The sequence below is a fragment of the Trachurus japonicus genome, chromosome 20 (assembly GCF_045865225.1).
Source record: "Trachurus japonicus isolate A0001 chromosome 20, Traja_1.0".
NCBI lineage: Eukaryota > Metazoa > Chordata > Actinopteri > Carangiformes > Carangidae > Trachurus > Trachurus japonicus.
Window position 1 is genome coordinate 16,048,654 of NC_140926.1, and position 12,898 is coordinate 16,061,551.

The 12,898-nt window shown below is 41.5% G+C and overlaps 2 protein-coding genes across 2 annotated transcripts; one reads left to right on the plus strand and one right to left on the minus strand.

Moving 5' to 3' along the window:
* The first annotated feature begins 20 nt into the window (after positions 1-20).
* nom1 (nucleolar protein with MIF4G domain 1) lies at positions 21-7,136 on the plus strand. Its single transcript, XM_085763614.1, has 11 exons — positions 21-1,212; positions 1,307-1,419; positions 1,849-2,044; positions 2,662-2,985; positions 3,092-3,202; positions 3,490-3,660; positions 4,222-4,343; positions 4,500-4,632; positions 5,559-5,690; positions 5,802-5,911; positions 6,329-7,136. The coding sequence occupies exons 1-11, from the start codon at positions 262-264 to the stop codon at positions 6,504-6,506; spliced, it is 2,541 nt and encodes an 846-aa protein (XP_085619740.1). The 5' UTR covers positions 21-261; the 3' UTR covers positions 6,507-7,136.
* Positions 7,137-9,218: 2,082 nt separating this feature from the next.
* mnx1 (motor neuron and pancreas homeobox 1) lies at positions 9,219-11,808 on the minus strand. The gene is made up of 3 exons (XM_085763453.1): positions 11,223-11,808; positions 10,288-10,448; positions 9,219-9,658 (listed from the first exon to the last, which is right to left on the minus strand). The coding sequence occupies exons 1-3, from the start codon at positions 11,722-11,724 to the stop codon at positions 9,371-9,373; spliced, it is 951 nt and encodes a 316-aa protein (XP_085619579.1). The 5' UTR covers positions 11,725-11,808; the 3' UTR covers positions 9,219-9,370.
* Between the last annotated feature and the right edge of the window lie 1,090 nt (positions 11,809-12,898).

Here is a 12,898-nt window from a genome sequence, read left to right on the forward strand (position 1 = left end):
GCTCTGGCGTACCCCGGAAGTAAATGGTCGCGTGTTTGTGGGTCAAGTCAATAATATGGTCCTCATGGAGAAACATGTGCAGGTATTTATCTGTCTAAAATAGCAGATATCTTTGATTATTTGCTTCTTTTGGTTGTTACAAACCACAAACTACGTTAGCCTGTTAGCCAAACTCACCTGCCGTGTGTTTTGACAGAGGGCTAGCAGGCTGAGGTTTACGTTATTCACCTTACCGGTCAATATCAAGCTGAATTTGTAGAGATGAAGGGGAAATGGAAGCAGAAAGACAGCAAAAAGAAGAAGGGAAACGAGGTGTTACAGAAATACATGGTGGCGGTGGATGAGTTCGTTAAAAGCAAAAGTGGCGCAGACGAAGCAGAGCATGACCACGGGCTGAAATATGTGAAAAAGAAAAGTAGAAAAGAGCTACGCAAAGAAAAGCGAAAGATGAAAAAAGCCAAAATGAAAAGTTACTATGAGGGTAACAAGGGTCTGAGTTTACCCACAGATGAGGGGGACAACTCGGCGACACAAGCTGAGAAACAGCCACAGGGACAGAAGAAGCAGAAAACTGTGAAAGCAAAGAGAGAGGTGTCAAAAACTCATTCAGACCAGTCTGCTGCTGATAGTGCAGAAAAACCAGGTAATTCTAAAAAAGCATCATCTGCCAAGAAAGGTAAGAAAGTCAACAAACTACAAGAATCGAGAAAAATGGCTCTAATGGAGGCGAATGAACAAGAAGACAGAGAAATAAAGAAGCTGGAGCGCAACCTGGGATTAAACAAAAGGAAAAACAAAAAAACTCTGCCACAGTCCTTTGTGGCTGATGGACTGGATTACATCCTTGGCGTGCTTGACTCTGGGTCGTCAGCTGCAGGTCTGTATGATGACGATGATGACATGGACATGGCCAAAGAGAAGTTTAAAAAGCTTGATGACAGTGAGTCAGAGGAGGATGGAGAAACTGGAGATAAATCATTAAGTGAAGGAAGTGATGAAGATATGGATTCATGTGACGATAAGGATGATGATGACGATGATGATGATGATGAAATGATTGATGAAGAGGAGACAATGGAGGATGAGCAAGAGGAGATGGATGAGAGTGATGAAAATGAAGGTGAAATGAAGGAGGAGGAGGAGGAAGAACAAAAAGAAGAAGAAGATAACGACAGTCCAGATACAAAGACACCAGAATCCAAGTCAGAAACTGTGAGTTTACAATTTTTAAACATGTGTAATTCCTATCGTAGCATAGGCATCTGTGTAACTGACCTAATCCTAGTTCAAATCTTCCATTATCCAGGTTTCTTCTGCAACTGGGAAATATGTGCCGCCTCACCTGCGCAATGTTGGAGATGACAAACGCAAAGCCGAGCTTCAAAAACTGAAGAGGAATGTGAAAGGCTTGTTGAACAGGTAAAAGTCTGATCACAACACCACATTGGAAACATTTCCAGGACACATTAGATATTTAGGAACTATAGATTAAACACAGTGACCTGATTTTATAGTACAGTAGCGTATTTGAAAACATTGATCTCAGTAATAGGGTTTCAAATGAGTTGATAGAGCACCAAATAGAAGGTATAAAAAATACTATACAAAATATTCTTGTTAAAGCTGAAAGCAATGAAGAACTGCTATGAAACATGAACAAATATACCGGTATACAAAATGTATATTTATTTGTACCAATAGTGGATCTCAGGAGATGTGAGGATCCAACTAAACATTATCGTCATCTACTGATATTTTAATTAATCGTGACCTCTAAAAGTGTTGTTTGGATCACCAGTGAAGTTCTTTTGAAGGGATATTTCTCACATAAGTCACCATCTTCTTCAGGCTGAGTGAGCCCAACATGGCGTCCATCAGTGGTCAGCTGGAGGAGCTGTACATGAGCTGCAGCAGGAAGGACATGAACGACACCCTGACGGAGGTGCTGCTGGCGGCCTGCGTCACCCCGAGCCTGATGCCTGACAGGCTGCTGATGGAGCACGTCCTGCTGGTCAGCGTCCTCCATCACACCGTCGGGTTGGAGGTAAAGACACTTCAGCACTTAACGTTTGTGTAGGTTTGTTTAGAAGACCTCGATTTCGCTGTCTGCTCCGCTGGCAGACGTGACAGCAGTTTAACCGCAGCGGAAATAAACAGCAACCACTGCCTTGGAATTGATATAAGCTTTTCGATTATTCATTGGAGCCCTTTTTTTTATAAAGGGATTAGCCGCTTTTGCACATCTCAGTTGTAACCTAATGCCCTTTTTAATGAATTGCAAAGTGATATCTAACACCTTGGTTCCGTTGCTTGTGGTGTAGTTGGACTATCAGTGAAATCAGCCACTGTCAAGAGTTGGCTGACATTTTCCAAAGTGCGACCCAGTTAGAGGAATCTAAAGCACAATGATATGTTGCTTAGTGACAATACTTTTACAGCAACATTGCTAGACTGAAATGCATTAGGTTTGACTTAACTCTGTCGGCACACTGATTTACAATCCAATTGGCAGAAGTGTGTTTTTGTAATTAGTTGCAACCGTTATGGGTTTTTATTACACTCATATGCATTACACGTCATCATCCGGATATTTACTTTCCGGTAACAAACAGTTCAATGAATCACACGTCTGTAACGTATGTGCATTTCATCGTTTTCCAGGTGGGGGCCAATTTTCTCGAGACGGTCGTGCGAAAGTTTGACGAGCTGTACAAGAACCCAAGTGAAAGCAAAGAGTGCGACAACCTGGTGGCCATGGTTGCTCACCTCTACAACTTCCAGGTGGTGCACTCGGTCCTCATCTTCGACATCCTGAAGCTTTTAGTGGGGACGTTCACGGAAAAAGACATTGAATTAGTTCTGTTTGTGCTGAGAAATGTGGGCTTCGCTCTGAGGAAGGACGACGCTCTGGCTCTGAAGGAGCTCATCTCTGAAGCCCAACGCAAGGCCAGCGATTTGGGGTCGAAGTTTCAGGATCAAACCAGGGTAGGGAGGTCATCTCATCAAGACATTTTAATACTTAGTTATTATAGACTACAGTTTTGCAGTGATGTTCTACCTCACATTAAATCATGTGTGAACTTGTCCTCAGGTGCGTTTCATGTTGGAGACCATGCTGGCTTTGAAGAACAATGATATGCGGAAGATCCCAGGCTATGATCCAGAGCCTGTGGAGAAACTGAGGAAGTTGCAGAGGACACTGGTGAGTGATTTTCACAACATACCCATATTTGGATGCGTAATAGCGGAAATAGATTTAGATTTCAAATGTTTTTCATGCCTGTACTATTTCCATCGTAGTTTCCACCTGTACCACCAGGTGGCTCCATAGGACCAACTATACAGATAGAGAGGACTCAGAGTCCAGAGTGTTGCTAATGCTTTCAGCCTCACCATGCTTCAGGATTGCAGGTGTCGCATTTTTTAAAAACTGGTGTTTATCTACTAAGTGCACTTGAGACTAATTGCCGGTGAATGTGTGTGACTCAGATCCACCGCAGTGCAGCGGGCAGCGACATGAAGTTGAGGGTCTCTCTGGAGAACCTCCTGGCTGCAGATCAAGTCGGCCGCTGGTGGATCGTCGGCTCCTCGTGGAGCGGAGCGCCCATGATCAACGAAGCAGGGAACGCGACCACAAAGCAGGGCACAGCTGAAGGAAAGGTAGAAGATACCAGGGTTGCAGCACTGCACAGTGTTTATTTAAATGATTCAGTTTCAGAGTTTATTAATTTCCAATCAGCAAAACAAAATTGTTGCCACATGTGAAATTGGTTTAAAAATGTAAACTATTTAATATCAAATATTTGCTAACTCAGAAAATCATTTTTACCCACAAATGAATGACGATTGTCATTGTTAGTACAATCAGTAGGCTACAGTGTATCACTCTGCTTTAAAGTGGTCAGTATATAGTGTTTTTTTGTCCTAGGGTTTCCTCTGTCTGATTGATCTTCTTTAGTTGTTCCTTGTTTACAAAGTTTCCTTCAAATCATCAAAAAAATAGAGTATTTTATTTATACTTGTATTGAATTCTTCTACTTGTGTAGACAGGTTTAATTTAAATTCAATGTGGAAAAAAATATTTTCATATTTTTCAAAATAAGGTATCAAAAAAAGTATTGTTTCAGCATCACTAACAAAAATTCAAACATTATGCAATTGTGTGTTTTGCCATAGTAACATTTCTAACATAACTGTTGTCACTGTTTTATTTTGTCTCAGTTCAGTGCCAAAGTCTTAGAGCTGGCCAGGAAACAGCGGATGAACACCGAAGTCAGAACAAACATCTTCTGTGTTGTTATGACCAGTGAAGATTACCTGGATGCGTTTGAGAAACTGCTGAGGTTTGTTACAGTTACAGTTCAAGTCTTTGTCTCTGTGTTAAACTGTTTGACCGAAAATAGAAAGAATTAGATTGTAGCAACCTCATTTCCACGTGACCTATCTTAAAAGGTTGGCGTTTCAAAGCTTTTTTTTGTGTGTGTGTTGTGTGTGTTAAGGATGGGACTGAAGGATAAGCAGGAGAGAGAGATCGTCCATGTTCTGATGGACTGCTGTCTGCAGGAGAAAACCTTTAATGCCTTCTACGCCGTCCTGGGAGAGAAATTCTGCTCCCACGACCGCCGCTTCCAGGTATCAAACACTAAAATACGCTCACTTAATTCACATACAAGCACATGAATAAACCCAACATGCTGTAAATCTCCTGTTCTTTACATTATTAAATAAGTGTGCTTCACTTAAACAAAAGCTTAATGAACTACCACCACAAACACAATCAGGTTATTGCAGGGAACAGTTTCCCTAGATAAATATTTTCATAAGTAAACACAATATGTTGTTACCTCGAAAGCAGTAAAAATAAAGTAATATATACTTACATAATTGTACATATCTTTGTTTATGTAAAAAAAATCGGAGAGTTGGAATATTATTATAGCCTAATTGTAATGAAAGGTATTATTGTTAATGGTCAGGTTTTTTCTTTAGTTCTCAAGATTATTTTAAGTGCAGTATTTTTATCATTTGTTATATAAATATAAATGTTGACTGCTCCTTTTAAAATGACAATTTATGATCCATAATTTTGTGTAGACCCAGAGCAGGGAGAGTGGAAATGTCACTGTCCAGAAGTTGTACATGTAGATGTAGATAAGATGCACTCTAAAACGAGATGTGTGTGTGTGTGTGACCACCCAGTTTCTTAAACTGTGTGTGACCTGCCGTGGCCTGCAGTTCACCTCTGCAGTGCGGGAGTCTCTCACACCTCTCACCTCTCTCTCGTATTATTTGACTCAAACTGTGACTACAAACAATGGGGGCGAGACCACACTTCCTACCTCGCTGCCATGTAGACCACGGCTCCATATCAGAAACTGATGACCATTGTCCTCATCAAAGAGCTTGGAGAAGGGGCTGGTGGGAATGTTTGCTTTTCACATGTAAACTGGATCAGGATGAGAGGATTTACCTGTGCAGGGGAGAAGGCTCCTGGTGTTTGTAGTTTCTACTGCTGTGCTGTGCTCAGTCTTTCAATTTGATGTCCTGTGTTTTCCTAGATGACTTTCCAGTTTAGCCTATGGGACAAGTTCAGGGAGCTGTCCAACCTTCCCAGCAGCACCTTCAGTAACCTGGTTCACCTGGTCGCCCGCTTCCTTCAGAGAAAGTGTCTGCCACTCTCCATCCTTAAAGTAAGAAACATGTAGCCTCAGTCTTAAACTGTTTTCTATTCATGGATTTGATCAAAGATTCATTCATTTTATAAAATCATTCACCTTTTTTTCTTTTTTTTTTCTGTGCAGGTAATAGAGTTTGGGGAACTGGATAAGCCCACAGTGCGCTTCCTGCGTCAGGTGTTGACTAAACTATTAAAAGAAACTGACACAGAGGACCTAGCAGATATATTTGGAAGGTAAGTTTGATTGTGAATTTACTTAGATCTTAGAGGTTTAGAGATGTAAACACACTAACTAAACAGAAACAGAACTGAGAGTGTATTCAGCACTGTGTGGCTTTATATAGAGTGAATGGAGACAAACAAAGACACACAAATGTGAACCTCAAAGTGGCACCAGAACGAGTATGAGGATGACCAAAACATTAGCATTCATCATCTGGGGACTATGAACATTCATATGAAATTTCATGGCAGTCCATCCAGTAGTTGATATATTTCAGTGAATATGATGGAGATGGAAATAGCCACCTACAGAGTCTATTTGAGCTGTGTTAACCTCTGCTAGCCCACATCTTGTAAAACCTCTGCTCCTTACCTCTTGGACCTTCGTCTAAAAAATCAATGTCCCTCATTGTTTTCCCCGTCTGCCAGGATTTCAGGAATTCCCAAACTAGGAATGCTGCGGGAGGGCTTGAAGCTTTTCATCAGCCACTTTCTGCTGAAGAATGCCCAGTCACAGGGACCAGCTGAGCAAGCAGCGATGCTGTCGGAGCGAGCCCAGGTCGCCACCAGAGCCATGGAGGCCAAAGAGGCCAAGCTCAAACTGTAAAACACACAACAGACGTGCTTTCAAACAGAAATGTGCAACAGAGGAAGGCAAGTTGGAGTGAAATACCTCGTAATACAAAGAACAGAAAGCTCCAGTTTACTTTAAAGAAGAAAAAATAGGATTTTGATATTAAATGAATATTTTGTACATATTTTTTGTGTGTTTTTTTATATAGATGGTAATTAAGACGCTTTTAAACCGATTTAATATTGTGCTTTAAATTACTTGAGATTTGTGTTATCCTTAATGATAATTTGATAGCAATGCATTGGATATTTTATATTGTCCGTAATTGTTAAGGAAACAGGGATGGAATATCAAAAAAGTAATAAAGCAGCTTTGTTTTACATGCCGGCACTGGACATGAACATTGCTCATAAAAGTCTCAATAAATTGCAGACGTTTTGCCGAAAGCTTTGACGTAGTTGTAGAGAGAAAGATCTTCTTATCTTCTTCATTTCCTCATTTCTTCTTCTTTCATGCTTTAATGATTTATTTCTGAGCCTGCCCTGGTGGAGGCAGTGTACAGCAAGCGTTAATCTCACAGGGTTCACACACCTGGATTCATTCTTCTGGGCTTTGCTGAGTCTATTTACACTCTCAGACAAAATACAGCACATTATAATACAATCTTTTTTTACCCTTAAAAGCGACTGATTAGTGAATATTTGCATCTTCTCTTATCAATTGTGTTGATATTTCCCCTTTTGCTGCTGTGAGTGTGACACGGACAACAGCAGTGAGAATAGGTGGTGTCGTTCATTCAGTGTTTACACGCCCCGATGAAGTGACCCGGGGCCAAGAGTGTAGCCTTTTCTGTTTGCACGCTGACAGCAGTATCTCCCTGCATGGTTAGCATAGCAGAGTCATTCTGTTACATTTGATACTTGCTCCTATTAATTAGCTCCAATGGTGAGGACTGTATCAATCTATGGCTGAGGTCAGGAATGGGCCACCAAGGTCAACCAGAGGAAATGGCCTCAACGCGTATACACAAACTGCACAATAAGTTCAAATTCAAGGGAGGGGTGTTTAAATTACAGGTATGATTCAGTGTTTTGATGACAAAGAGCACACCCCTCCATCAACACAATGACACACATGCGTTAGTGGTTTTCAGTGAGAAATGGAGAACACCGGGAGAATTAGTCAGTCAAAAAATGGAGATAGTGGGATCAATAGGCTCACTGTGCAGCCCATACACTGGCCATTGTCTTGCAGCCGTGAGCCACAGAGTTGCCACCAGCTTTACCTGCTGCACTCTGTTTGGGCTTGACCCTCGCCTGAACTTTGATTTTCGTCTGCTAAAGCCAAAAGCAAACAGCTGAAGATAACCAGCAGATCCCTCGGTAATCCTGTTACAAATGGCCCATAATCAGTCAACCCCTGCTATAGTTTAACGCTGATGACGGCAGGAACAATGATAACAAGTGAGACCGCTCTGTGGACTGTGTTTTCTGGAGAGTATAACCGATGCATAGTGTAAGCACAGGTACAGGTGAGATATTAAATTGTCCCAGTAGCTCAGTCACATTGGTGGACACAAGATTGTAAAAATAAAAGACGAGGCTGGAAACAAAATCATATTGGATATCAATATAGCAGCTGATAAGGTGCCCTTTTGTGTATTAGCCAAGTCATGCTGATGCCATGTTTGGTTTCCATTTTAGGAAGTCTACTCTGGGCCAAGCCCAAAATCATGATTGCAGTTTAGAGATGTCTTATATTTTTTTATAATAATTAATTTCATGTATTAGCTCTTTATTAGTTATAATTACACATACAGGGTCTGACATCTTGTGTTCAATTTCAGCGGTCCCCCCAATAAAGGTCATTCAAATACCCTTCAAAATAAAATCTAGCAGTCTATGCTGATGTTTTGACAGAGATGGCTTAGTTCCTCATTTGCTAAAGTAACATTAATAAATAAATGTAAAATAATAATTCAGTATATTTGGAGTTGTTAAGTTAGTTTGAAACGTTTCCAGCCTTGAAAATGGTGCCTGCAGCTGTCGCTTGACACGCCGTTTAAAAGGTTTATTAATACGAGCCCATTGCCTGTGTGGTGTGAAATGTTTCCTCCGTCTGCCTGCCTGCTTGCTGTTTGCTCTCACTGCACGTTTGCACAGATCCGACAGCGCTATTAACAGTAATTCCCATGACCCCACCTGTCAGAGCAAGGAGAAAAACACAAGGCTCTGTCCGCGGCCAGCCTCAAACTCTGCGCCTGGCTGCGTCGTAAATCAACGTGGGCTACTAGATTTCAAGAAAAAGAAAAAACACACAGTGGGTTTTTATATAAAAACATTTTTATTTCACATTGTTTGCACCGAGAGAGACGCTAAACGATAATTTAGCATGCACTGGTATGACCATTACTATAAATACAGTATAGAAAAATAAACATACATTTTTTTTCAGCGTGATATGGCACACCACGGAAGAATAATACCACAAAGAACAAAGTAAGGACAAATGACAGCAGATTATTGACTGTGTGTTGTTGTAGGATATTATTGAGAGACTAATTACTGAGGAAAACTAACCATCACTGCAGGGAGAGGTTTGCAAAGTCCTGAGCCAGTTTACAGCGTTTTGCATATAAACCATGCAATGTCACAGTGTCACTATAGCCGGGTGCTGAAGGGTGTTCCTACAGTGGTGTGTGTGTGTGTGAGAGTGTGTGTGGTGTTTAGTAGACTATGACATGAAGGTCATTTATTCTTGACCTAATTTTTTCTTCTTTTCACAACAAAAAAAATGCTCATTTATTCCATGTAGGTGATTAGAGGTTGGATTACATGCAACGGCATTTTATTGCGAAAATCCCCCACAGTCATTATAAATGGAGATCTCCCTCCGCCTCAGGGCTGCGGACTTATATCACTGGTGTGATTCCTCTCGTCGTCTGAGGAGCAATCTGACGAATTGTACAGGAAATTGTCGCCTTCGTCGTCGTCACTGTCCCTGAAGTCTCTTATTCTGCCATTTTTTGAGTCTGTCTTGCTGTGATAATCCGACTGTTCGAGTCCGTCAGATTTCTCCTGGCCGTTCTTGGAGCCTTTTTGCTTCTCGGCCTCCTGGGCGGCCTGCTCTTTGGCCTTCTTGCTTCTCTTCCACTTCATCCGCCTGTTCTGAAACCAGATTTTGACCTGGAGGAATAAAATAAACATTTAGTTGAATTGATTTGCGCATACAGGCGCCGTCAGGGAGGAGAGAGAGAAAGAGAGAACCCAATATGGCTACTGAGACAACAGCGTCCCCGGTTTTTCTCAGGTGGAGCAATTATAGCCTACTGCACAACCTCTGTCTCCATTACCTCTCACCTTTTAGAAATAAACATAAAATGCCCCCAAAATGACAAAAAGGATAACATAAAAAGAAGGAAAACTGTGCGTAACTGTGCGTAAAGATTGCGTAAAGGTCACCGGTCACCTGGCATGGAAGTCTAAGCTGTTATAATTATACACTGAAACATGTATAAAATATTCTAGTACTGAGCTTTTAAAAATCCATTTAATTAATTAAAAACATGACATGATGAATGGAATAACATCTGCCATTTTCCATTGCAATTTAGAAACGTCTTATGTGGTGGGAAAATTCAAACACAAGTGATGAGAAGATGGATTTCACAGTAATTTCTGACATATTATTATATAGATACTTTTTAATAACAATTTTCATATAACAACTAAAATTTAAAAGAAAAAAGCGAAATGATAAAATATGATTATAATAATGGGTAAATCAGTTAACGCTGTGTGTCGATGTCATTTACCTGTGTTTCTGTCAGCATGAGGGACGTGGCCACTTCAAAGCGCTTCGGTCGTGACAGATACTTATTCAGTTTGAACTGATGCTCCAGCTCCAGCAGCTGCTGACTTGTGAATGCAGTTCTGGGTCTTCTGCACTTGCCAAGCAAGTTGGACTGCGCCTGAGCTGCAGGATGAAAACAACATCAATTTCATGCACTTTTCACTGCATCTGCAGACAACCAGTATCCGCAGCCAGCAGACAGTTTATGACGGATTTTTAATTAAAATAATAATATTCAGAAACGTTACTGTTGCAGGAGAAACTGAGGCAATCTTCAAACACAGAACACAAATACCATCTCTCTGGCGCTATAAAATCTAACTTTACACATCTCTGAGCTCCCTGTTTAAGCAACAAGGTCGTCCACATATGAATATGTCCATAGAGAAGCTATTTGCCACTCCATTTTGAACAAATCTGTTAAAACGAGCAGAAACAAAAAGGCAGTATCTGGTGAGCAAACAGCATGTCGACTGTGGGTTTCACACTCCTCTGCTACTTTCCCACTGTCCATTATCTGTCAATTTTAGTTCCTCTCAGAAAAAACATCCCTCTGCCACAGCCTTTTCCATCCAGCTAAATATCTGAGAGTATCTTAATTCGAAATCTCCAAAACTGGCTTTATTTTAAAGAGAATAAAAACAATACCACGTCAGTCTCTATTCGCGTGCAGCTGCGTTTACACAGCATCATTTGGGCCTCGGTTATTTCCAGGGCTATTTCTTGTTTTTGTTTAACAGCAAAATCCCAACACATAAAGTAGACTTTTTGCTTAAAGAAAATATTTAAGATCATCCTCGGTCTACAAATAACGATCGATCGGTGTAGACATATTTAGTCGTATTAAAGTAAACAAGGACAGAAGATGTCAGGCTATATAAGGAAAGAGCTACTCACAATTGAAGTCAGACATTTTGGGCAGCATCATCCCGGCTGTTGAGACCCGGAGCCAGTGGTCCAGCTGGAAGGTGCTGGCTGTCAGTTTGATGGGGTCAGTGTGGTGATGATGGGAGCCGTGTGGATAGGAGTAGGACAGGGCAGGGTGTTGGCCTGCGAGGGCAGCAGCGGAGTAGGTGTACATGGGATGGCCGTAGAGAGCCTGTGCGGGGATCCCTGCGGTGCTCTGCGGATGTAATCCCACCATGCTGTGCGGACTGTTGAGGAAACCCGGTTTAGGAATCAAACCGCAGGTGGAAATCCTCGGCGGGGACGGCGTCTCTGCGCGTAAAGACTCGGCGCTGGTGGTCAACTCCAGGGCTGCCACGCTCCCAGACGACGGGATGGAGGTGGAGGAGGAGGAGGAGGACAGAGAAGTCACAAGCGCGAGCGGGGATGTCTGCACCTTGGGTGTATCGACTGCTAAAAGCGCGTCAATGCGAAAGTTTTTGGACTTCTCCATCGGGTCCCCGGTGCAAGTCCCTGTCGCCTGTGCTGCTGCTGCTGCTGCTGCTGCTGCTGCTTCTGCTGCTTAAACGGAGGAGAAGTCAGCGCCGTTTTCCCACCTCTCAAAAGTTATGATGTGGTCCGGAGTGTGAGAGAGGAGCTCCGTGTCACACTTAATCCCTGTCAGATGGAGGCGATTGGTGCAGCGGTCTGGCAGGGGGCTGTCCCAAGCTTTGTATCAGACCCAACAACGCCTCTCTGCTCTAATCACCGTAAAGCATCGTGTTGGTTGCCTTATTGCTTTCATAAAATATTACTATTATAGGAAAATGACGCAAACGTTATAAAACAAAAGTCAGATTTCTTTTTTTTTTATCAGCTATAGACTGGGTGTTACATTTTGCTGTTTACAAAAATATGCAGTTCATTAACAAGTAAAAGTTTCAAAAGAAGCCAATTATAAAGGATGGATCATTCTTTTTTATATGAGTAAGTGCCGTTCATTTCTGGAGACTGCCTTACTGTATATAGCATACACATAACACCTTCTTCTCCTCAGTCTAGCATTTTTATGAACACAAACATCCAACATAATTCATGATATATAATGATGTCATGGTAGATCTATCTATTTATCTTTAATCTGATGTTTTCTAAATGAAAATCCAATAATTATTTACTCCAGATTATTATTTTTCTTGCTGTCACAGCTTTGACCTGTCTTGTTTCTGTGTGCATCATGGTTCATCTGAGGATAGGAGGTGGGTTTAGCTATTTTCTCAAACTTTAAAAACTAAAAAGCATTCACATACATATAATATTCATATAAAAACACGATGGATGTGAGGTAGATTTTAGTTTCAAGCGCAGAAACTAAATTTTCAGTGGCAAGGTGGTGGGAATAAGGTTACACCTTATCTTCACTTGTTGAATTTAAATGGCATATTGAACAAAAATATATGAGCTGTTAAAAAAAAGAGAGAGAGAGAGAAAAAACCAGAAAGACACCGTGGGCTAAAATGATCATCTGGAGCGAGGCACCCTGAGAGGCCAACAGGGAAATTTCAGTAAAAGCCTTCCTTCTGGTGACACGCGCGCACAGCTGACATGTTATAATGGAGCTGTATAGAAGCAAATGAATGAGGTGACACCCTCGCTGCCTCCAACACGATGTTATCAGCAAACCTGCT